This window comes from Chenopodium quinoa, unplaced genomic scaffold (assembly GCF_001683475.1).
Source record: "Chenopodium quinoa cultivar QQ74 unplaced genomic scaffold, ASM168347v1, whole genome shotgun sequence".
NCBI classification, from domain to species: domain Eukaryota; kingdom Viridiplantae; phylum Streptophyta; class Magnoliopsida; order Caryophyllales; family Amaranthaceae; genus Chenopodium; species Chenopodium quinoa.
Genome location: NW_018742287.1, coordinates 2,389,544 through 2,415,407, shown reverse-complemented (window position 1 = coordinate 2,415,407; position 25,864 = coordinate 2,389,544). Strand labels below are relative to the sequence as shown.

At 37.9% G+C, this 25,864-nt stretch overlaps 1 protein-coding gene across 1 annotated transcript; it reads right to left on the bottom strand.

Annotated features, from left to right (window-relative positions):
• Positions 1 to 21,628: 21,628 nt before the first annotated feature.
• LOC110685773 lies at positions 21,629 to 22,630 on the bottom strand. The gene is made up of 2 exons (XM_021862298.1): positions 22,042 to 22,630; positions 21,629 to 21,957 (listed from the first exon to the last, which is right to left on the bottom strand). Exons 1-2 carry the CDS (start codon positions 22,628 to 22,630, stop codon positions 21,629 to 21,631), a joined length of 918 nt encoding a protein of 305 aa, XP_021717990.1.
• Positions 22,631 to 25,864: the final 3,234 nt, after the last annotated feature.

Sequence of the window (25,864 nt, the reverse complement as noted above, 5' to 3'; positions counted from 1 at the left end):
AAGCCATGAATGGAGAGAAGGAGTGTGGCTGCAGTCCGTGAGCTTGGTTTACGATTTCGGCAAGAACAAAAATCACAAAAGAAGGGAGGAGGAGGCTGGGCAACATCCGTTAACTAAGTAGGTGCCTGGAGTAGGGGACGGTAGAGGTGGTTGCGGTTGTGGTGGTACGATGGTGGTGTTGTTTCGTGAATGGACAAATTATATGGGTATATTTGTTGCTAAAACTTGGAAGTTAAGAGAAGGAAAAGATTTGATAAAGTTTGCTATCAAAATTGAGGAGGACCCGGTACCTCAAATAGGATATATTTTTTTGGAGAAAATACAAGTTTCTCTCAGTAATAAACAAAAATTGTTTATCACATGACATTTTCGTAAATAAATCAACAACATTTTCATTAATCTGGGCTTCACAGTTGATGGTGATTGGATGAAATTGTTGATATATTTACAAAATTGTCATGTGATAAACAAAAATTGTTTCTCAGTGAGATTAAATGGGGCAAGCTCTATTTTTTGTATCTCAAATGACATATTCGTTATTTTGTGCCTATGAATTCGTGCACTTGCACTGTGATTATTTAATTATTTTTTACTTGCTGAGTGGGCACAGTCAGCAGATGGTGAGGTGTAACCAAAGTGACTCCGTTAATCATCCATTGCTACAACAAACTCTGTTACAAAGTTTCAACCACCACAGCATCACAACAATTTCTCACTCACTCATTCACTCTACCACCATAATTAAACCAAAATTATGAAAATCAAATCAATCAGAAGTGCTCAGCTTAAACTGAAACTTAACATAAGATTCCTAACCTCCCAATTTAACCGATGCTTAACGTTTTTTCACCAGAGCGATAAGCGGTAATGTACTCATTATAAATTAAATTCTGCAGCATAAAAGACAATAATACCCCAACATTACAACGCAAAAAGACACAGTGTTCTGAGATGGTTTAGTGTATCACTAGTTGAGATATATAAATTTTTTGATAAGGATAAATTGATTTGGGTTTTTTCATATAGTAATCCTGAGGTATTCACTTTTTCAAGCTTTGCCCCCTTTTTCAAACTTCCATGCTATAACCTCAAGGTACATTAAGTGATTACGATGTAACCTTGGCGTTAACCTTTCGTTAGCTTTTGTCGTTAGTGGGGCCCACTTTACACCTATTAATTTTTTTTTTCTCGATTTGCTTGATAAAAATGTTTCGTTAGAGGTTTTAGCGGTCATTTTATCCCTTAAGAAATCAAATTGAGCTAAAATTTAGCAAAAAAATAACGTAGAAGCCCCGTTTTGTGAATTCGGACTTCCGTAGTTAAAATTAGAATTCACAAAACGGGTTTCTACGTTATTTTTTTTGCCAAATCTGAGCTCAATTTGGATTCTTAAGGGTTAAAATGACCCCTAAAACCTCTAATGGGACTTTTTTTTAGCATGCAAATCGAGAAAAAAATTTAATAGGTGTAAAGTGAGTTCCACTAACAGTAACAGCTAACAGAATGTTAACGTCAAGGTTACAGCGTAATCACTTAATGTATCTTGAGGTTACAGCATAAAAGTTTGAAAAAGAGGGGGGCACAGCTTGAAAAAGTGAATACCACAGGGTTACTATGTAGAAAACCGAATTGATTTTTATTGTTTGGATTGGTAAAGGAATTGAACGGCAAATAAGAAAGAAGCCAACTTTGACTTTGTTTTAACTTTCATAACTGTGAAGTAGAAGAAAATGAACATAAGAAATGAGTTTTGTCCTCTTGAGTGAGAAGGGAAATTTTGTCATTTTACTCTCTTGGGTAAATATACAGATTTTGATGCAAACCTTTGAACATTTAATGGAACATAAAAATAATATTTGACCCGAAATAAATTTTGAAACTAAATTACTTTTCATCGTAAAAATTAGCTTCCGAAATAAGGCCAATTGATCAGATTGGTAAAAAAAAAATTTGGTAAACAAAAATAATCTCAAGCAACAATTGAGCTTGAAAATACAAAATTTCCAACAAACTACTTCTGATTGCTATCGTTTTCGTGGTTAAAAAAAATATACTCCCTCCGTCCCTTATCTACATGCCTATTTCCCATTTTTCACGGGAATTAAGGAACTTAGAGATTCCTTAAAACCCATGATTGGGAAGTACAAATGTGCATGTGGGGTTAGAGAGAGATAGAGAGAAAGAAAGGTAGTTGGTAATTATTGAAGAGATGAAGAGAGAAAAATTGAAAAATGTTGTTAAAAGTACAAAAAAAAATTTATGACAACTCATCTAAAAGAGGGAATATTGTCAAAAAGTACATTCTTTAAATAGAAATAGACATGTGATTTTGAAACCCTCAAAAAGGAAAGTAGACATGTAAATAACGGATCTAAGTTTCCAACCCTTTCTAAGGAAATAAAAATTTGAAAAAAAAAAGGTTTAAATACTAATTTTCCTATCAATTATTAACAATTTTTTGTAAGAAAAAAAAAGATTGGAAATAAATTTATGTAATTCAAAATTTAACAAAATAAAATGGAGATGACAAAACAATTTAAATTTTAAATAAAAAAAAAAATTTAAAAAAAAAATTTAATTAGGACTTTTGAAGAGTTCGCCGAAAAAAAAAATATTTTGGTCTAAATGTTGCCTGAGTTTATTTTTCTTACCAAATTGTCGCATAGTATTAACTTTTTATACGAAATTGTCGCCGGATTGATTTTTTTTTTACCGAATTGTCGTGAAGGGTCTTTTTTTACCAATTTGGTCAATTAGCCTATGAAATAATATAATCTTAAAATAAAATTAAGACTAAAACATTTGTACTTGGTAAAATAGAGATTTAAATTTAATTAAGCTTATAATATTATAATTAGAGTATAATAAATCGAGTTTTTAAATATCGGGTATTACATTATAACCCAAGGTCATGGTTAAATATTACTCCTACAACCCAAAACAAAGGCTTTTAGTTCACAACAACCCAAACTTAGAGGTGTTAAAAACCGGCCTAATCGAAAAAAAATAAAATTCGGATTTTGACTTGTATGGACTCAATAATTGAGTATGAAACAAATTATTATAGGCATGAGCCGAACTGACTTCACCGAACTCGACCCAGACACTCGAATTGACACCTCTACCCAAACCAAAAAGAATAAGGCTTAAGTAATTCAAGATTAGAACCTTAAGATATCCCAATACACTTTGACCTAATTATGTTTTGACCCGATACAAATCCAAACCCGCTATATATACCTTGACTAACCCATTTTCAACCCAATTTGTGTTAATCGAAACCAACTACACTCAATTAAAATTAGACTACAAAAACCCAAACAGACGGACTTGGTAATATTCATGCATAAAACCGACTCAAATGTATTCATATACTTGACCCTTTTTCAATTTAATACAAAGTATATGTTTAACCCAATTCGTTTAAGACTTGATCTGATCATGCATAGATTCGATTTTGTAGGCGTCATTCAAAGCGCGCCTACTTCAGCATGTTGTGAATAAGCTTGACACTCATAGGAATTGCGAATTGACATGCGATTAAGGACACGATTAGGGACAAAGCAAAGTAGGGAGCCGCCAACAAATTTTAAAGGAACCTGTAAACCGTTCACGGATCATTTAAGGTAACCACGATATAGGGACAACGATAGGCAACAACGATTAACCCGTGAAGGTTACACCCCATTCATAATCCATGAGATTACTAACTCCATATGGTTCGGAACCACAAAAGGAGGATCGGGGATGATGGTACGAAGTGAGTCATGGAGTCACATTCGCCCGTATTGGCCTCTACTCGATTCTTATAGTGAAAATTATTCCCTGCGATCTCAAAGGCATGCAAATAAAGATTCAATTTGCTCCAAACTAACATTAGGCGAAATTGGTTGAATGTTAATGCAACAAATAATTATAATTATTAGTGATCACTTGATTAAACAATAAGATTAAAAAGGAACCTAAACTGGTCAACCAAATTATCTTATTAAGCGTTATATTCAATTACATATTCCCTTTAAACACGCAATATGGTGATCAATATATATAATAAAATCAATATCAACATTGGAAGCAATTCAACCATAATAACTTTAGTCAAATCAAATCATAATAATAACACTAATCATATTACTAGCAATAAGAATAAAAATAAGAGTAATTAAGTGATTAATTACTCACGTCTGTGCTTCTTTAAATCGCTATATTATGGATAAATTGTTAGTAACTTCAAGGAAAATAATAAATAATAATGGAAAGTAAATTAAATTAAAATAGAGTTGATTTGATGCCAAACCCTCTAACACTTCTACCTTTCACGCATTGGTTTAAGTTTAGAACCTCGGGTAAAGTACGGACTCCGAGGAGTGCTTAGGGGATGTATTGTGGAAGAATAGGGAATGCTAGTGTTTAGGCTAGAGCATAAGAGAGAATGTTTTGGTGCCCCGAAACTAGTGAAATCAGCTTCGTATTTATAGAGGAAATATGAAGAGTGAAGTACGAAACCCTAGAAATGAAGCGCCGCGAAGAAATTAAACCTAAAAATTGTCGTGTCACGGCGCAAAAATGCCGTGACACGATACAAATTGCCGTGACGCGGCATTTTTGCCGTGGTGCGGCAAATCAGTTTTCCTGAATTCAATCTAAATTCATTTTATCTTTTTCTTAAGCATAAAGCACGTGATAATTAGGCGTCGTTTCAGCTACTCTGGACTTATTTCAGGCTTAGGGTTTTATTATTTATTTATCGGGCTTACTAAATAAATAACACGAAATGAATTAAAAAGGGTTTGGACTAAAATGTGAGTTGACTGAGTTTGAATAAATGTTTGGACTTATTAGTTGACTGGATATGTTTGACTGAATATGGATTTTAAGCACTCCCGAGAGTAAATACTCGATCCGACCAATAATGGCGGTGAAATGTTGTTCGTCATCGGGTTTGGTTTTGGGGAGATATTTTTAGGTGTCTACATAAGCTCCCACTTTGACTTAGTTTGTAGAAACGTAAGTTTCTAAAACGATAGTCAAAGTAGTCGATTGGGACGGAGAATGATTTAAGACGTTCTACGATAATCATTTAAGACGTTCTGCGAACCTGAATCATTTTGTATACGCCGATACCTGTAGATAAACGTTAGTTCCATAGATGAAAAAGTGAAGAGATAGAATGCATATCTGACACCAGTGTATCGGTGGAAAATATGTTTGGTAGTTTTCTACACCTCGAGAAATCCACAGGATGATAATATTCCACGCCTCGGGATTTCTGTTAGATGATATTTTTCCACGCCTCGGGAATTCTATTAGATGATATTTTTCCACACCTTGGGAATTCTGTTAGATGATATTTTTCCACGCCTCGGGAATTCTGTTAGATGATATTTTTCCACGCCTCGGGAAGATGTGTTATAGGTACCTCGCCTCGGGAACCCTATCGTGAGCTCCTACGCCTTGAGTAACTCACAAGTGAAATTCCATACTCTGGGAATGACACTAAGTGTCCACGCCTTGGGACTCAATCGTCGACTTCTACGCCTCGAGAAGTGTGCAATGACCGACAATTCTCCACGCCTTGGGAAAAGCTTGTTTGATAATGAGAAATTATATGTCCACGCCTTGGGACACAATCGCCGACTTATACGCCTCGAGAAGTGTGCAACAACCGACAATTCTCCACGCCTTGGGAAAAGATTGTCTAATAATGAGAAATTATATGTTCATGCCTTGGGACACAATAGCCAACTTCTACGCCTCGAGAAGTGTGCAACGACCGACAATTCTCCATGCCTCGGGAAAAGGTTGTCTGATATTGAGAAATTATAAGTCTCTACGCCTTGAGAAACTTTCAACGTGAATCGTCCTCGCCTTGGGAGATGATCACTAGGTGTTTGATAAATGATAATGGTTCAATTTTCCCCGAACCTGGGTTGTAGATGATGATAATTTGTTTGATTGTACTTGAGACCTGCAAAATAGAATTTGCCAAAGGACTCGTATGGACTGTGATTGACTTGATCAACTGACTTGACCAAGCTTGACTTGACACGACATGACATGTGTATGACTTGTGACTGTGTGTATATGTATAGTTTGAGTGTGTGTGGACACAAATAACTGAAAATGCAAAAATTTCCGTCATTTTTTGTCATGAGTAGAGGATTTTGTCATGAATGGAGGGTACCGACTTTCTCCCGAAAAAGAAAGACGTGAAAATTGGAGTAAGAGTTTTCGAACTTCCCTAGATAAAAAATTTGAAAAAGTTTTTGAACTTCCCCTAAAGAAAAAAGATGAAAAATAGAAGAATTTTTGTACTTCGTCACCAAGAAAATTTTGAAAAAGTTTTTGAACTTCCCCAAAAGAAAAGACATGAAAAAAGGAAGAAGTTTTGAACTACCCCGATGAGCAAAGCGAGATGAATCGCATGGATTTTATTCCTATCAAATTGAATCGCTCGTCTTGAAACTAATGTATGCATGATGAATGTTCTTAGGCCAGGAGGCTAAGGACAATTACATCATGTGACACGATCAATGATTGCACTTAGGTCAGGGAGCTAAGCACAGTATAATCGTGGTTTATTATCGATGTATGTTGCTTAGGTTAGGAAGCTAAGCATCATATGTCGCGTACAATCTTGAACGTGGCTTAGGTCTGAAAGCTAAGCACGTATACAGTGATGTTTGCTGAGTATTACTTAGGTCAGGGAGCTAAGCAAGTGTGATAATAATCTTGATGAATGTTGCTTAATTAGGTCAGGGAGCTAAGCAAATGTACAATGATATATAACCATGATGATGTTTGTTGGATGTTGTTGTGAAGGATAATGAAGCATGCGCGTGATGAAACAAGATTTCATGATAAGAGGTTCCTAAGGGAATATGGCATTGTATGTGTGAATGAAGTGTGTGAAAGTGATACTAAAGGTTGGTTGCGAAGGCTATGGTAGTGATTGAAATAGATGTTAAAAAAAGTCAAAGATGATGAATTTTTAGGCTAGGGAAGCTAAGTGATGTGGGTTCAATCCCCTAAGTCTAGCTTTATATGGGTAGGGATAAGCATTGGAAATTTTTTACTCGATCATGCATGAATATGAATGTGAATATAGCCGCACCTCAATGTGAGGTTGCCTACGTATTCGTTAGGAATCAGGCCAAACGTAGCTCTAGCCAAACTTTGCACAAGTGTATGTACACCTCAAAGAGGTCTTTTGAGGGTTGTAACGTGGTTAAGTTCATGGTTTGAATAAGAAAGGGTGAAAAGGCTCAAGACCCCAGAGAAACCCCCCAAGATGTGTAATTGTGTGTTTGAAATTTAAATTTTGCAAGTTTTATTTTTCATTTTTCTTTGCTTTGAATTTTTGTTCTTTTTATTCTTTTGAATCAATGTGGGCAATCTCGAATCATGCGGTCCATCGCTCACTTAGCATTCAGGTTTCTCAGGCACGGTACCAAGTACTCGACGAGAGACGCAATTCGTGACGTGTTCATATCAAAGACATTGGAACACTTGCCCTTAGACATTGTTTTTTTTTTTTAACTTGCTTTTGAATATTACATGAAATGCACATCTTCCCACCCCAAGGTTAGGTGAATGTGGGTTGAATAAATGAAGGCCAATCATTAGACGAGGCTCAAAATGGTTACTGAAGAAATGGAATATATGTTTAAATGGTTTAAGGGGAATGAATAGGTTACAAAGGTGCCTCCAATCATTGGTGTACCTTGTGTTTAGTTCGGATAATTTTTTTTAAAGGTGAAAATAACATGATCAAGATGTAAAAAAGTTCATTTTATTGATGGAAGGAGATGAACAGCAAAACACACAAATTCAAAAAGGGGAAACTACACTAGACTTGTATAGGGGAAAAGGATATAAATGATAAAAATATCATGAAATCTTGCACGAAGGACTCGACGTGCACCTTATCTTCACTACTTCTTGCCGCCTGGAGGGTCAGGAAGTTTGTTGGCATCAACTAGATCTTGGATGGCATCTTTTAAGTTCCGACACTACTCGGTGGTGTGACCTCTTCCTTGATGAAACTTGCAGTGAGCATTGGGATTCCACTTAACACTCCTTTTTACAGGTTTTGGCTCTGAAATGGTCCAATAGGTGTAATCAAGCCTCGACTGTAGAGGCAATCAAAGGCAGCATCATTAGTCATTCACAAAGGTGTGTAAGTTCTCCTTTTCTTTAGTAGAGGAGTATCAAGAGCTAACACTTCATTTAGATCCACCTTGCTTACATTGTTGGTGATTTTTCAGGCTTAGAAGAAGAAGAAGAAGAAGGTCGTTCTTCTTGTTTTTCCAAGTGTTATTATTGTTATTACTACCAGCAATCTTTATTAGCTCATCCTCAATATTGATACCAACATCATATACAGCTTCAAAAGTGTTCAATGGCAGGAATTTGAGATGCTTCCTGTACTTGTGAGTCAAATTCTGGATGAAGAGACGAACCATCTCCTTTTCTTTGGGAGGATCCACCAAGAGTGCAGCTATTTCCCTCCACCTACTCAGATAAGCGATGAAGCCTTCATTCTCTTACTGTTTGAGAATGGAGAGTTCACATTTAGAAGTTCTAGCTTTAATGTTACACTTTTAACGATTCATAAAACTTTCAATGACATCTTGCCAAGGTGTAGTGTGCTTGGAATCTAGAGAATAAAACCATTTTTGGCAAGCATGCTCTAAGGAGAGAGGGGACACCGTAGGGAAGAGTGTTACATCTAGTCCTTTAAGAGCCATAGTTGCAGAGAAAGCCTTCAAATGGAACATTGGGTTGTCAGTAGGTTGAACTTTGGTATATCATCAGTGGAGAACTTTTCCGGGAGTTTGTCCTTCACGGCCAAAGAAGTGGCAAGTTGTTCCACATAGGTGAAGTCCTCAGAAATCTTGCTCACTTGCTCTTTGATCCTGTCAACTGCAGCAACAGTGACCTTGGTTTGTTCCATGGTATTGACTTGGATAGTGAGTTTTTGCATCATGACAGAAAGTGCCTAGATGGACTTGTGAATTACCTCAATATTTTCCTTAGTGGCCATTGGAATGAGTTGAAAGTAAACAGGAGATGGTGATGGTGATGAACTTCTTGGGCACGATTGTGGTGGTTTCCTTGTACGCCTCTTAGGTATAAGAGGTTGTTGTGGCAGTGACTCAAATCGTACCAATCTACCCCTGCTTCTTGACCAAGTACTGTGAAATAAAACAAATTAATATAATGGTTTGACTCAACATTCCAAATAGGAAAGAAAGAGGGAAAGACAACATTTTGAAAACAGGTGAGAAAACTCCACTCATTTTTTTTATTATGACGGAAAAGGGGGTGCATGAACCTAGTGTATGATCATAAACGACATGGTGCACGACTCGAGTCGAAAAAGTGTTTGGACTATACTTGACTCGTGAGTGATTAAGTGATGTTATAAGACTCGTAGTATGATCTCATGGCTAGACATGTAAACAGTATCAAAACGACTAACGTGAGGACCAAAAATAGCACGAAAGACTAAAATATGGACTGACTGAACTTAAACATGGGCACCGCAGTATAGTACAACTTGTCGTGACACAGCGCTGATTGCTGCGGCGCGGCAGTACTGTCGTGGCACGGTAATCAGCTCCAAGTTCTGTTTTATGCATTTTTTCAGGTTATTGTCAACTTTAGAGTTTGCACTAATTACTAAGTGTTAGGTTTTACAGTAATTCAAATAACAAAGACCTACTTAAGATTGTGGGAATAAAATCTAAACAGTGTATAATTAATATCAAATTATACAACAATCCAAATACTAATCATGTAGGATTTCGTAGTGACCCGACACTACGCGGAATAAAACCCACTAAAACCCGCCCCTTAATTAAAGCAATTGACAAGCATAATAAACTTAATCAAACAATATTAAGAACTCTTACTTCAAAATCCCGAAAAGACGAGATCTCCGACGGATCGTACCCTCGACCAGACCCGAGCGTCCTAAGTCTTGAAGGTTAGTCAAGACCCGGACAAAATAACTATGAGTTTTACGAATCAAAGGTTTACTCTTTCTTAGAGTTACCTTTTTAATTTCACTCAAGGTTTTTCATTTCCCAATACCCAAGCTTGGTATTTATAGGGAAATGAACCCTTGGTTTTTCATCCTCCACCAATGTGGGAGAATGAATAATTTTGCTAATTAATTTATTTCTAAAATAAAATTAATAAATAAATCCAATCACAATGCAACACATGGCACAATAATAGAGAAAGCCAATTGAGGACCAAGGCTTGGGGGGACCATTGCCTTGATCCCCAAGGCCATAACTTGGTCCCCACACTCAATTCCCAAAACCGGGTCAAGGAGGGCTAGCTGGCTGCCAGCTAGCATCACCTTGCTGCCCAGCACCCAGCCAGCCAGCCAGTGCATGCTGCTGCTGGGCTGTGCTGGTGCTACGTGCTAGCGCTGGTGCGTACCAGTGCTAGGCGCTGGTGCGTACCAGTGCTAGGCGCTGGTGCGTGCTGGCGCTGGTGCTGCCCCTGGCATCACACGCATCCATGCTTCACCCTTTGCACAAGCTCGCACACCCAGCATGCGTGCTGCTAGCGAGCCACGCATGCTGGCCCCCTTTGCCTCGCACACCACGCACTCACCTTCGCAGCATCTCTCGCACACGCACCCCCACGCATCACACAGCAGCCTTGGTGCGTGGTGATGCTGGGCTGCTGTGCGTGGCCTAGCACTATGCTGGCGCCTAGGCCCTCGCATATGCATGGTGCGATGCTTGGTGCAGCCATGCGAAGGCTAGCACACAAGCCAGCACACATGCAACGCCAATGCTAGGCAGGCACCCATGCTAGCACTTGGTGCCTGCGATGGTGCTGCCATGCCAGGCACGCACGCACGCAGCACCCAGTGCCTGCGATGGTGCGCCTGGTGCCTGCGATGGGTTTCTAGGTGCGCCTGGTGCGTCTATTGCTTGCAATAGGCTGCCAGGCTGCGCCTAGGCTGCGATAGTGCCTAGATCACCATGGTACACCTAGCACACACATGGTGCGCCTAGGCTTGCGATGAGCTAGCCTAGCCTAGCTACGGCTACACTCATACTTGTTGCTTGTGATTTAGCGGCGCTCGATCTCAACGCCCTAGGCTCGATTTCCGACGTCTGTATTCGTAAAACTCTGTCGACTCATTAAATCCTTTCGGATTAATTCGTCGTCTCGGATCGGTGATTCGATTGGGTTTGACCCGAAGGGTTCAGTTAAGATTAAGCTGTAACATTAATTGCACATTGATATTACTGATCGGAAGCAGCCTCCACCTAGGCATTCCGATCACTTGAACTTACTGAAGAATTAGCTCCGTAATAATTCTGAACCCTCTATCGGAAGAATACACTTGTTGGAAGGACACCATTCCTTTCAAATCAAAGTATTACAAACCAAGCACCAAATATACAATGTAATTCAGAAATTACAAAAGAAACCACTATTGTGAAAAATTCTATACTTGCCTCAACTCCAAGCCTTCACCAAAAACATGAACATGAGAATGTTAATGACCACTTGAGTCTCAATCCTTGATACTCTGTCTTAGGCGTGTATACACTTTCATAAAGAGGTTAATTTCCCCCACAACGGTGCTTGGGTTCAATCCGGAAATCCTCTTTGAGATACAAAAGACAGCAATTCGTTCTTTGCACTAAAAATCAAAATAAAGATGACAAATTCACCAAGATTGAATTAATTGAAAGAGTTTTTCTCACAAATGTTTGCAAGAAATTTGAGAGAAAATGTGGAGAATGCTTTTTGGAGAGGTGAAGAATTAACTTCTGTATCTCTTCTTTCACGAAAATATGTCTTTTAATAAAAGACTCAACCGTCTGGAAAAACCGCAAAACAGGGAGGCGCGGGTGCGACACAAGAGGCACGGGCGCGCCACCTAGAAGCGCGGGCGCTCCACTTTTCAGCGCGAGCGTGCCTCCCAAAATCTGCGAGATTCCACCAGAAGGCAGTGAGGGGCGCGGTTTATGCGCGACCAGCAGCGCGGGCGCGCCAACCACACCCTTCCAATTTGCTGATTTCCAGAGAGGTGCGCGGTTTAGGCGCGCTCTCTGCGCGGCCGCGCCAATCTTCCGTGGGCGCTCTTCATAGGCGCGAGCGAGAAACCATCAACACTCTAAATATCCAACAATCCTCCCCCATTTAGAGTGTTCCTTTAAAACATTCTCCACTTCTAACAATTAAGCCACATCTCATGCATCAATGCCAATGTACCTTCGGATTGAATTGACACCTAGTACAACACACTTAACGATGATCATATCCCATGATTTCCATACGCATTGAATCACACCGATATATATCTAACCATTCGAATGGTGAAGTACACACAAGACAAATCGAATTAATCATCACTTGACACTTTTATACAGCCATGTGTCCGTATCTTTCATAAGTTCATCAAAGTCTATATGTCCATCTAGACTTCTTGAAGCGGCTAAACTTCGAACTCATATAGGTAGGTTCTCATATACGTTATGGTGTCCTTGTGATAAAACACCTTCATTTAGAGCTTCTCAACTCCAAATCTTTGAGAACTTTAAATAAACGCTACCTTACACATCACAAGTAACATAGCAATATGGGTCATCAAATATTGCTAACAAACAACAAAAATGCAATTCAACCACATTGAATCTAAGACTTGATGTTTCTTCAAGCGTTAGATTGGATTTCACAAATTCGTGTTTTTGGACATAAACCCATTCCATTCATAGCAAATATGATGGAATGCCTTGGCATTGCCTTTGTAAAGCAATCTGCCAAATTCAACTTTGTTGGAACATAGTCAATACTTATGACCCCATAATTGATAAGCTCTTTCACTAGGCTATGCCTAAGTGAAATATGCCGAGACTTACCATTGTACACTTGACTATAAGCCTTTATCAACTCCGAATTGGAATCACAATGGATTGCCACCGGTGGCATTAGCTTTGGTAATAAAGGCAATTCTATCATGAGATTCCTCAACCACTCAGCTTCCTTACTAGCTGAAGCAAGAGCTATAAACTCCGCTGCCATAGTGGAATCCGCAATGCAAGTTTGTTTCTTGGAAGACCATGAAATGGCACCCCCCCCCCCCCTAAACATGAATACCCAACCACTTACAGAAGAGTCATCCTCTTTGTAAGTGATCCAACGTGCATCAGAATATCCTTCTAAAACTGAAGGAAATCCCCTATAAATCAGACCATAGTCTAACGTACCCTTAAGGTACCTCAAGACCCTTCTTATTTCAAACCAACGTTGTACACCCGGGTTACTAGTAAATCTACTTAGTTTCCCCACAGCCAATGCAATATCCGGTCTTGTACTAGTCATGGCATACATCAAGGATCCAATTATCCTTGAATATTCCAATTGGGAAACCGTTTTCTCCGAATTCTTAATTAATTTAACATTAGGTTCCATGGGGGTGTTCACGGGCCACTTATTAAACATATTAAACCGTTTGATCATCTTCTCAATATAATGAGATTGACTTAGGATAAGTCTTCCATTGTCCCTAATAATCTTGATGCCCAAAATGACATTCGCCTCCCCAAAATCCTTCATCTGAAAAGATGACGATAAGAGTTTCTTGGTCAATTCTACTTGTTGTAGACTTGTACCAAATATAAGCATATCATCAACATATAGACAAATGATGACACCATGACCTTTGTCATCAAATTTGCTATAAATACACTTATCAGCTTGATTCACTTTGAATCCAAAGGACAAAATCGTGTCATCAAATTTCCGATGCCACTGTTTTGGTGCTTGCTTAAGTTCATACAATGACTTAACCAATTTGCACACCTTATCTTCTTGTCTATCCAAAATAAAGCCTTCGAGTTGTTTCATATACACTTCTTCCTCTAGATTTCCATAAAGGAATGTCGTTTTGACATCCATTTGATGAATCACTAGATTATATATCGAAGTCATTGGAATCAATAATCTTATCGAGATAATTCTTGCAACTGGTGCATAGGTATCGAAATAATCAACACCACGCTTTTGCCTAAAGCCTTGGATAACCAATCTGGCTTTAAATTTCACTATGGAGCCATCTGGTCTCCTTTTCCCAGTGAAAATCCACTTGCAACCAAGAGGTTTACAACCGGGAGGTAAATCCTCTATGACCCAAGTATTATTTCCCATGATGGAATCCATCTCATCATTTATAGCATCCTTCCAAAATGCATTATCTTGGGAAGATATGGCCTCGCTATAAGTCTTTGGGTCACTATCCACATTAAAACAATATGGAATAGTGGAACAATGGACATCCCTAGACCTTTCAACTAAATATATTATGAAGTCATCTAGAGGATTCCTAATTTTCCTTTCCCTAGTACTTCTCCTCACTTGAGGAGTTTCAACATTCTCATTATCGAATGTACTTTCATGAGTTTCAAGTTGATCATTCAACTCTACTATCTCCCTATCATTGGCACTGATCTGTAGATCTTTCGGTCTACTTATTGATGAAAATCTATTTTCATCAAAAATTGCATCTCTTGACTCAATAACCGAATGAATCGATATATAGTCATTTTGTTCTATTACATAGAACCTATAGGTTTTGTTATGCTAAGCATAACCTATAAATATGCAATCCAAGCCGCTTTCACCGAGTTTTCTCTTTTTGTTGCTAGGCACTCTTACGATTGCCCTACAACCCCAAACCTTGAGATACTTCAAGTTTGGTTTTCTTTTGTACCATAGTTCATAAGGAGTAGATTGTTTTCCCTTAGTGGGAGCCCGGTTAAGAATGTGACAAGCTGTCAACATTGCTTCACCCTTGAACCCTTCACTCAAACCAGAGTAAGATAACATGGAATTAACCATTTCTTCAAGAGTTCTGTTTTTCCTTTCAGCTACACCATTTGATTGTGGTGCATAACCCGTTGTAGTCTCATGAATTATACCCAAAGATTGGAAATAAGATGGATCATAACATTCCCCTCCCTTATCAGTTCTTATTCACTTAATTAATGATTCTACTTGCAGTTCTACTTCCCTTTTATAAATATCAAACTTTGTTAAAGCTTCAGCTTTGTAATCCCCCGTAATTTTGTGAAATTTAAAATTATATTTTAACATATTTTTGTGAATATTTGATTATAGTTATTTATTTACATAAATTATTTTACTATGATTTAAGCAAATAAATTTAATGTTTATAAAACTAATAAAACTATTTCATTAAATTATTTCCCTACCCATATTGTAATCATGCATTAATATGCAAGCCCAACCCATAAATTACTAAACCCATTCTTTTACTTAAAACCCACTTACTTTAAGCCCAAACATTAATCTTAGTTTTATTAGAACTAGAAAAACTAAAACCCTTATTTCCCCCTCTAATCTCACGTTAAAAAAAAAAAAAAAAAAAAAAAAAAAAAAAAAAAAAAACCCAAGCTTTCCCCTCCTACTGCATTCACGATCAAACAAAAAAAAAAGGGTCGAAGCTTGTTGCCACCGTAACCACCACCGCAGCACCGCCCAGGACCCTTGCTGCCGCCTAACCACCGTCGCCCAACCACCAGGCCGCCGGAGAGGACTTCGTAGAAGGTGACTTCTAGCCTTAAGGTGGCCAACCAATTTGTGTACTCAAGGTACGTACAAGAATACGAGGAACCTTGATTTAGGAGCATGCTTAGGGACTTGGAAAAACCTAGAATCATACTAGGGAACTTGTGGATTGGTTGACATTGTTTGGTAATGAGTTGATTGATGATAAATGTGATGATTGCTTTAATTCATGTATGAGAAATTTGCATTGATTTTTCCTTATGAGAATTATTTATGCAATACTTTGCAAGGAGAGCTTAGAAGTAAAGCTACAAGTATACATATGGAATGAATCATTTTAATTACTTATTCATGAAATGGAATGAGTAAAGGAAGAGTTAAAATCTTATAAGACAAGATTGTGGATATGAGGTGCCTTATGCACTTAAGGTGTTTATACACCGAGGTAGTTAAAGGATTCAATAATAAATGTTGTTTGTCACTAATAAGTTAAGAATTGAATTGGAAACTTGAATGATTGATGTATGATTGGTTGTGTTGTTTGCATATGAGTCATCACCAAATTTAAACTGGTAAATCACGTAAAGTGCCAGAAGGATGAGCAATAAAACTCTGGATTTGTGCACATTTAGAGTAATGACAAACAGGGGTTGGGGTTCACGGGGTATTAGCCGTGCACTTTTCAGAGGCCGTCTAATCTACGAGTCTCTTGTTTTAAATTCTTTTAAAATTATAATGAGTTAGATGAGATCTCATACTAGCTATGGCCACGGAGTCGCGCCCGTCTGCCATTGGATGTTTATTAATGTCTTTAGAAAGGAGGCATAGGGTTTTCTTATTTAATGTTCCGGAATGGAGCACAGGGGGACAACCCGGTCCGTTGCTTAATCCAATCAATTAATGAAGTGGTCAATGCTACTAAGATAAAAACTTTGTAATAAGTAACAATTGAATCATGTGTTCGAGTCAATGATTATATTGAATGTATGGAATGCTTGTTAGTATCATGCTAAGGCTCTTTACTGTGTTTCGTAGCTTGTATGTACTCAGCGTTGCTGATGACATGCTTTTGTGTGTTTCTCTTGGTCATGGCCTAAGCCTTTAATGACCCTGTAATGATCCAATTCTTACACTTGTAATATTGGGGAGCAGACTAATCACAGGTTTCTGCATAAACTGAACTTGCATTAGGGTGATGGGATTTGAGTGGAGCGTTGGTTAATCATTTAGCTTATTTCATTTCATAAATTGATGTTATTTTGACTCTAACTCTACTCGCTTCCTATTTTACTGGGTTTTGAATAAGGGTCGTTATGGTTCCAACTTGTAAATCTAAATTTGGTTTTGATTATTAGTTTTGAAACTTACATTTTCTTTTAAAACTAAATTAGTTTTCCGCTGCTGATATTGGAAACTAGCCTTAACGTTTGAACACGTGGCGGTAGCACGCCAGTAATTCTCTCACAGGTTATTAAAAGTATTTACAGGTTACTACAGGTTATTACAGGTTAATACAGGTTTTAAAGAGAGAATTATTGGGGTGTTACAAGCTTTGGAATGCAAAAGATACACATAACAGAACCTAGAAAAATCATCTATAAAAGTAATCATGTATCTTTTGTTCCCCCAAAGAAGGAGTACTATGAAAATCACACAAGTCACTATGGATTAGTTCTAAAATATTAGAACTTCTCTCAACTCTCTTAAAAGGAGTTCTAGTGATCTTGTTCTACATGCAAGTAGAACATTTATTAGGAGAAATATCACAAGAAGGTATCAATTCTTGTTTTGACATGAAAAGCATTTTATTGTAATTCACATGTCCTAACCTTGAATGCCATAAATAAAACAAATTCAAATCAACTTGATTAACATTGTCTACAACATTCAAACACATATCATCCATAACACAACTCTCTCTCTCAATGAGAGTTTAAACAAACCATTATCCAAATAACAACGACCTATGAATGTTACACCCCTAATAATAATGCATCTATTAGCTTCAAATACAAGCTTATAGCCAAGACTATTTGGTAGGCGTGTCGCGTACCTATCAAAAATAACCTAACAGACCAATACTAATGTAGACTGGCAAGTAAGGGTCGGATCCCAAGAGACTAAGGTTCAAAAATAATGAAATAGACTCGAATTTTTACTAAGCAAGAATCAATTATAATCAATTATCTACGGAACTAAGTATGAGAAGAATTCGAAAATAAACTAAATAAGATGATTAAATCAAGTACTTAAAACATCCAAGATCTAGTTTCACCACAATTATTATCGATGCAATTGTAATTCTACCCTTAACATACGATTTCAATCGAACGGGGAAAAGTAAACCCTAATAAATACCAAGGATCTCTCTCGAGTATCAATGGCTTCCCTAACATACAATCAATCCTATTCTCATGGTATCATGCATATTAGAGACATTAAACACATTACTCTCACTTCCCAATTATCAAACCCAACTACTCTCGTGTTGAGAATCAAACCCTAAATTGATTTACTCAAATCCGTTTATACCCAACTCTCGCTGTGATAAAAACAATGGAATAATCGCAATACTATAGTTACGTCTAACCTAGCATTGGCATAATCACAATCAATTTAGCAATTCAATTTTTAAAGTTATTAAAGAATTTAAAGATTTAATTCATGCATCAATAATAATAGGGCTACACTAGATCTTGAATTAAAGAATCTACTCACACATGATTAAAGACACAAAAACAATAATAAATAATGAAAACATAATTAAATAACAAAGGATGAAAAATAAATACTGAATCTTGAATAAAAATGAAAGTAGGAAGCTTGAATCTTGAATCTTGAATTACAAAAACTTGGAAAAATAATTGAGAACTAGTTCTTAAGGAGAGAATAATAAAAAAAAATAAAAACAAGGCTTGATGAATCCCTCCCAAAGAAAAACAACGCTAAAGAATATATACAAGCGTAAAAAGATAAGAAAAATCGGCTAAGCTTGGCGCACAAGATTCCCAGGAGGCACGGACGTGCCTCTCCATAGGCACGGACGTGCCTCTATGGCAGAAACTTTGAATTAATTCTTTCGCGATGAGGCACGGACGTGCTTCAATGGGGCACGGACGTGCCTCCTCTGCTGCGCGTATCACTCATCATAAATCAGATATAACTTCATATTCGAAGCTCCGTTTGAGGCATGTAATATATCGTTGGAAAGGTCTTCAAGTCTACTTTCCAATGCAATTTGAATCACTCCATTATCAATTGTATATTGAAAGTTATGAGCATAATAGTGAACAGGTGTCATATTTGTCAAGTATTTCATCAACGTTTTGCTTCATTTTCACTCAATTAGCTCCGTTAATCCTGAAATACATCAAAAACAACTAAACTACCCATAAAAGCATCGAATCATCGAAACTAAACCAAATTACACCAAAATGGACTAAAACACTCGACTAAGCTAATAAAACCAACCAAAAATAAGCTAATAAATACGCACAAAACACGACTTATCAAACTCCCCCAAGACTAATGCTTGTCCTCAAGCATTTAACCATGAATCACAAGGGGGGAGAATGACAACTCCTCAAACAATCACAATGTTCCATCAAGTTCAAAACCACGATAAAAACAAAATCAAGAGTCAACTTGCACAAAAACCACCATTCATCTCATATACTTGGACTTGACAACCAATCTTACCACACATCTCCCCATACCTACTCACACAAACATGAATAGTTCTCACTTTAGTTGTGAAAAATAAAAACAATAACGCTCATGTGTTTTCGGGGTGAAAAATGAAGCCACTCAACCTAAGCATAGCATGCATATCAACTTCACACAACCGGCCTCTTTAGGCTTGCAATGTGACTTTCTCCACTTTTAGTGATTGATGCAAACACAAAAATCATGAAATCCATATTAGGTAAGCTCGGTAAATAAGGGTTAGACGACGTATTTTGGGAATGTGGTGCTCAAAATAAAACAAATCCTAATCCCGCTACACATTCGAAAGTCGGGTTCAATCCAACCTTATTTCCTCCAACTCCATACAATTATAAACATAGCCCTTTATTCTTTCCTTCCTTTTTTTTCCTTTTTTTATTCACACAAAGAGGAAGGGATTAAATAAAAATAAAATGGAAGACTTCTCTATTTTTTCAAGGGCCTTTAAGACCATATTTCTTTTCTTCCTTTTTTTTTCTTTGTTCCTTTTCTTTCTCATAATCTCCCTTATTTTCTCTTTGTTTTCTTTCTTTTTTTTTCTTTTTCTTTTTCTTTTTTTTTCATTTTTTCCATTTTTTCGTTTTTTTTTTTCAACATCATTCACACTCATAGGGCTTAACAAATGTAAAACACCTTCAAAATAAACCTAGAAAAATAGCTCTAAAGCTTTAAATGTAGGGTATCAAGAAGGGGTTAATATGGCTCAAATTGGTTCAACCTACGGGTGAATGTACAATAAAAATAAATAAAAACAAAAAGAAAAAACATGAAGGCCTAAAATGTGGAGGCTCTAATTTCTACAAGGAAATTTCAATCATCTTTTCGCGACATGCATCATAAAGTCTCAAATAGTCAAAAAGCAAGACCAAGAATTCGATTATATGAAGGACAATCTAATCACACAAGAAGAAACATGACTGAGGTAGAGTGAAATCAGTCATATAAGGCTCAAGACACTCACCGGGTACACAAACTATTCACATAAGTAGAGCGGGGAGACCATCCTGGCCACAACCTAGCTTAAATCCAAGCACATCAATGAATGGGTTTTCAAAAACTCTTCTTTTTTTTTCAAAAAGCACACATATGTGATTATAATCATAGAAGCATAGTTATGCAATGGCATATTATTCGAAACTTGAAAGAAATAAACTACCCAAAAATTGAAATAAATCTAATATATACATGGTGAAAAGAAAATCCTCCCCCAAGCTAAACCATACATTGTCCTCAATGTATGCATAAATCAAAGCAAATAAACAAGGGGAAGGGAAAAGCAAACTACTGATCAGGAGGGGTGGGGGGGAAAATCATACCTCGGGACGGTGCTAGGACCGCCCTGAAAGTGTTGTCGCATCACGCCCCCGATGTCATAGAACTCGGCCTGGAAGGTGGCCTGGGACGTCCGTGCCTTATTATTGGGGGAGGCACGAAATTTCACTCCTTGACTCTCTGCCCCATCTGCAGATTTTATTTTTTTTTATTTTTTATTTTTTTTTTAAAAATAAATTTTAACAAAAATACGGAAAACCTGAGGCACGGACGTGCCTCTCTAAAAATTCAACCCCCAAACTTTCTGCCTCAGAGGCACGGATGTGCCTCCTCAGGGGCACGGACATGCCTCTGCAGAAATTAATTTTTCTCCTTTGTCCTTCCTCTTGGCGCTTTTCCTCCTTGTTTCTTCTTCTTTTTGCTTACTTTTCACCTATATAAAAAGACCACAACCAAATAAAAAACTAGACGCAAGAATCAAACAAAAAAAGACAAGAAAAATAATGAAATTAAAGAAGAAAAAAAAATAAAAAATAACGAAATAAGAGTAAGAACTCAAGAATGGGTTGCCTCCCATTTAGCGCTTGTTTAAAAGGTCTTTAGCTCGACCTCCCTTGTTGGCTCAACCGGGATCATTACACGGAGAAGGAGGACCGCGATGTTGTTCATGAATTCCTCCAAGCGACTCCTTCATCGGCTTATTCACTTTCCTTATAACCGAATTCACCTTCGCATAGCCAAACATGCCATCGGGTGGAACTTTGTCCTTCCCTTTCACGAAATTCCTGTCAAACACATACCTATCAAACGGGGGGTTAGTAGCATCGATTCTCAAACAGGTACCACCATCGAACGTAGAGTTATGCCCATCAAGCATGGCTTTTGATAACCGTTGCGAGAAGGGCATCGGTTCATCATTGGTCGGTGGAGCTACATATTTGGAGCCTTGAACATCCTTGCTCCTTACGTCCTTTCTAGGCTCCTTGATGCACACCATCTTAACAATTTGCTTCGGAAATAGTCCATCTCTTCTCAGGAAGATAGCATTGCATTGTTTTTTCTAAACCTTCGCTTGATCTTGAAGAGTCGATAGGCGGTTCACCTGTTGCGAAAGTTGGCTTATCTGATAAATAGTGTCTCCCGTAGAGGGAGCATCCATGACATTCAAAAGTGAGTATTCCAACTTTTCATCACCTACTTCAAAAGTGATCTTACCTTTCTTCATGTCTATGATTGCACCTGCAGTAGCTAGGAAAAGTCTACCAAGTATGATCGGAACATTCACATATTCTTCCATCTCCATCACAACAAAATCACATGGAATGAAAAACTTACCTACTCTGAGGGGTACATCCTCAAGTACACCCAAAGGAAACTTCACTGACCTGTCTGCAAGTTGTAGAGATATTCGTGTGGGTTTAAGCTAACCCAGCTGTAGCTTCTTGCATATGGACAGCGGCATAAGACTCACACTTGCACCTAGATCGCATAGTGCCCTATTGATCTCAATATCTCCAGGCTTCACTGGAATTGAATAGCTACCTGGATCTCCTAATTTCTTAGGGAGAGTGTTCTGTAAAATAGCACTACACTCTGCATTCAAAGCAACAGTAGTATTATCTTCTAATTTTCTCTTGTTAGATAGCATATCTTTTAAAAATTTTACATAAGAAGGCATCTCAGATATGGCATCTAGGAATGGAATATTAATATGAAGCTTTTTAAGAATATCGAGGAACGTACTGAACTTTTTCTCAAGTTTAGCTTGTGCTAACCTTTGAGGAAAAGGAATCTTGGGCACATATGGAGCAAGTGGCTTTGGTGGTGGTTCCTTTGATGCCTCCTCAACCCTAGCATCTTCTACTTCCTTCTCACTTGCCTCTTCTTCATTGACCTCCCTTGATGGCTCCATGGTAGGAGGATCGTCCAACTGCCTTCCACTCCTCAGGGCTACAAAATTCATTTGGGCTCTTTGAGGTTGTTCTGTCTGGCCCGGGAAGGTTCCTGGAGTCTTTAAATCTTGGTTAAATTGGTTGGCCAGTTGGCTTATCTGATTCTCCATAAATTTACTCTGGGCCTGCAACTGTTGGATAGAGCTATTTTGATGTTGGATGGCACTGTTTGTTGCGGTTATGAAGCTCTCTAAGGTCACCTCTAGGCTTGATTTTTAAGGTTGTGGTTGCATAGGTTGTTGGGCATTAGGTGGTTTCTGTTGGAAGCCTGGTGGTGGTTGGTTGTAGGTATTGGGTTGAGGTGGTGGTGGAGGGTTTTGTTGCGCTTGGGAGTTTTTGTAGGAAAAGTTGGGATGGTGTTTCCATCCTTCATTGTAGGTGTTGGAATAAGGGTCATAAGGCCTCTTTGGGTTAGAGGAGTAGAAAGCATTAGCTTGCTCGATTGACATTTCTTCCGCATTCTGCGAAATCTGTGGGCAATCTGGAGCAACATGACCCTGCACATGACATAACTGACACAACTCCTATGGGGTGTTAGAAGTTCCTGCTTGGAACTTATCAAACCTTCTTGTTAGTGCCTGCACAGAACTAGTCAGCATAGTTAAAGCATCAACATCAAGTTTACCTCCCTTTTTCACAGTGTTTCGGCCTCTAGGATGATAGTTATCATTGGCCGCCATCTTCTCTATGAGCTCCCTAGCTTCAGTGGGGTTCTTTGTCAAGAGAGAACCTCCTGACGCAGCATCTATGTAAATACGGAACTCATGAGTCATGCCATTGTAAAAGGTCTGCATCAAAATCCAATCTGGAATGCCATGGTGAGGGCATTGTTTCTACAATCTTTTAAATCTCCTCCAAGCCTCATAGAGAGACTCATCATCTGACTGCCTAAAAGTTTGTAGCTCATTCCTCAATCTTGCAGTCTTCTCATTCCCTAAAAACTTCACAAGGAAGGCTTTCACTAACTTGTCCCATGTATCGAACGAGCCAGTGCATTCATCTCTTAACCACTCCTTTGCCCTGTCTCGAAGTGAGAAGGGGAAAAGGCGTAGTCTGATTGCATCATCTGTAACACCGTTCAACTTCATAGTATCACATTTCTCCAAAAAGCTATCTATATGGCTTACAGGGCAATCATGTAGTAGCCCTGCGAATGAATCATTAGAGATGAACTGTATGAATTGTGGCTTGAGCTCGAAGTGCTGAGCCGTGACAGGTGGTCTTATGATGCTTGAAAGGACTCCGGTAGTCGTATCAGGAATACCGTACTCCAAGAGGGATTTTGTTGGTTGGTCTACCATGTTTCTCCTGCGTTTGTTCCTTGTTCTCCTTCTTCTTATAGTTGCCTCGATCTCAAAATCAAATGGTTCAAGATCTTCTGAACCTGAGCTACGTGTGGGCATGCACAAGAAAAAACTAGAGAAAAGTATCAAAAACACAAGGGAAAATAGCCGAAGCAATGAAATAAACTTAGTAAAGATAAATCAAAAATAATTCTAATGAAACCGTTAGTCCCCGGCAACGGCGCCAAAATTTGGTAGGCGTGTCGCGTACCTATCAAAAATAACCTAACATAGACTGGTAAGTAAGGGTCGGATCCCAAGAGACTAAGGTTCAAAAATAATTAAATAGACTTGAATTTTTACTAAGCAAGAATCAATTAATCAATTATCTACGGAACTAAGTATGAGAAGAATTCGAAAATAAACTAAATAAGGTGATTAAATCAAGTACTTATAACATCCAAGATCTAGTTTCACCACAATTATTATCGATGCAATTATAATTCTACCCTTAACATACGATTTCAATCGAACGGGGAAAAGTAAACCCTAATAAATACCAAGGATCTCTCTCGAGTATCAATGGCTTCCCTAACATACAATCAATCCTATTCTCATGGTATCATGCATATTAGAGACATTAAACACATTACTCTCACTTCCCAATTATCAAACCCAACTACACTCGTGTTGAGAATCAAACCCTAAATTGATTTACTCAAATCCGTTTATACCCAAATCTCGCTGTGATAAAAACAATGGAATAATCGCAATACTATAGTTACGTCTAACCTAGCATTGGCATAATCACAATCAATTTAGCAATTCAATTTTTAAAGTTATTAAAGAATTTAAAGATTTAATTCATGCATCAATAATAATAGGGCTACACTAGATCTTGAATTAAAGAATCTACTCACACATGATTAAAGAAACAAAAACAATAATAAATAATGAAAACATAATTAAATAACAAAGGATGAAAATTAAATACCAAATCTTGAATAAATTTGAAAGTAGAAAGCTTGAATCTTGAATCTTGAATTACAAAAACTTGGAAAAATAATTGAGAACTAGTTCTTAAGGAGAGAATAATAAAAAAAAATAAAAACAAGGCTTGATGAATCCCTCCCATTGAAAAACAACGCTAAAGAATATATACAAGCGTAAAAAGATAAGAAAAATCGGCTAAGCTTGGCGCACAAGATTCCCAGGAGGCACGGATGTGCCTCTCCATAGGCACGGACGTGCCTCTATGGCAGAAACTTTGGATTAATTCTTTCGCGATGAGGCACGGACGTGCTTCAATGGGGCATGGACGTGCTTCAATGGGGCACGGACGTGCCTCCTCTGCTGCGCGTATCACTCATCATAAATCAGACATAACTTCATATTCGAAGCTCTGTTTGAGGTATGTAATATATCGTTGGAAAGGTCTTCAAGTCTACTTTCTAATGCAATTTGAATCACTCCATTATCATTTGTATATTAAAATTTATGAGCATAATAGTGAACAGGTTTCATATTTGTCAAGTATTTCATCAACGTTTTGCTTCATTTTAACTCAATTAGCTTCGTTAATCCTGAAATACATCAAAAACAACGAAACTACCCATAAAAGCATCGAATCATTGGAACTAAACCAAATACACCAAAATGGACTAAAACACTCGACTAAGCTAATAAAAGCAAGCAAAAATAAGCTAATAAATACGCACAAAACACGACTTATCACTATTCTGGGTAGGCCCAGATACAAGATTTCTACTAATTTTTGGAGCATACAAAACATTCCTAAGAATAATTGCAGTCCCCGAACTAAAAACAAGCCACTACAAGAAAAAGGGTAGATACCGACGGACATCTTTCGACGGACACAAAATTCCGTCGGAAATCCTATATATTCTGGCGGATTTATATTCCGTCGGAAATTTCCGACGGAATTCCTACGGAACAAAAATCCGTCGGAATATTTGGGCACTCCGACGGAATATTCCGTCGGAAATTTAAGTTTTCGACGGAAAAAAAATCCGTCGTAAACTTCCTAAGGATTATTCCGTC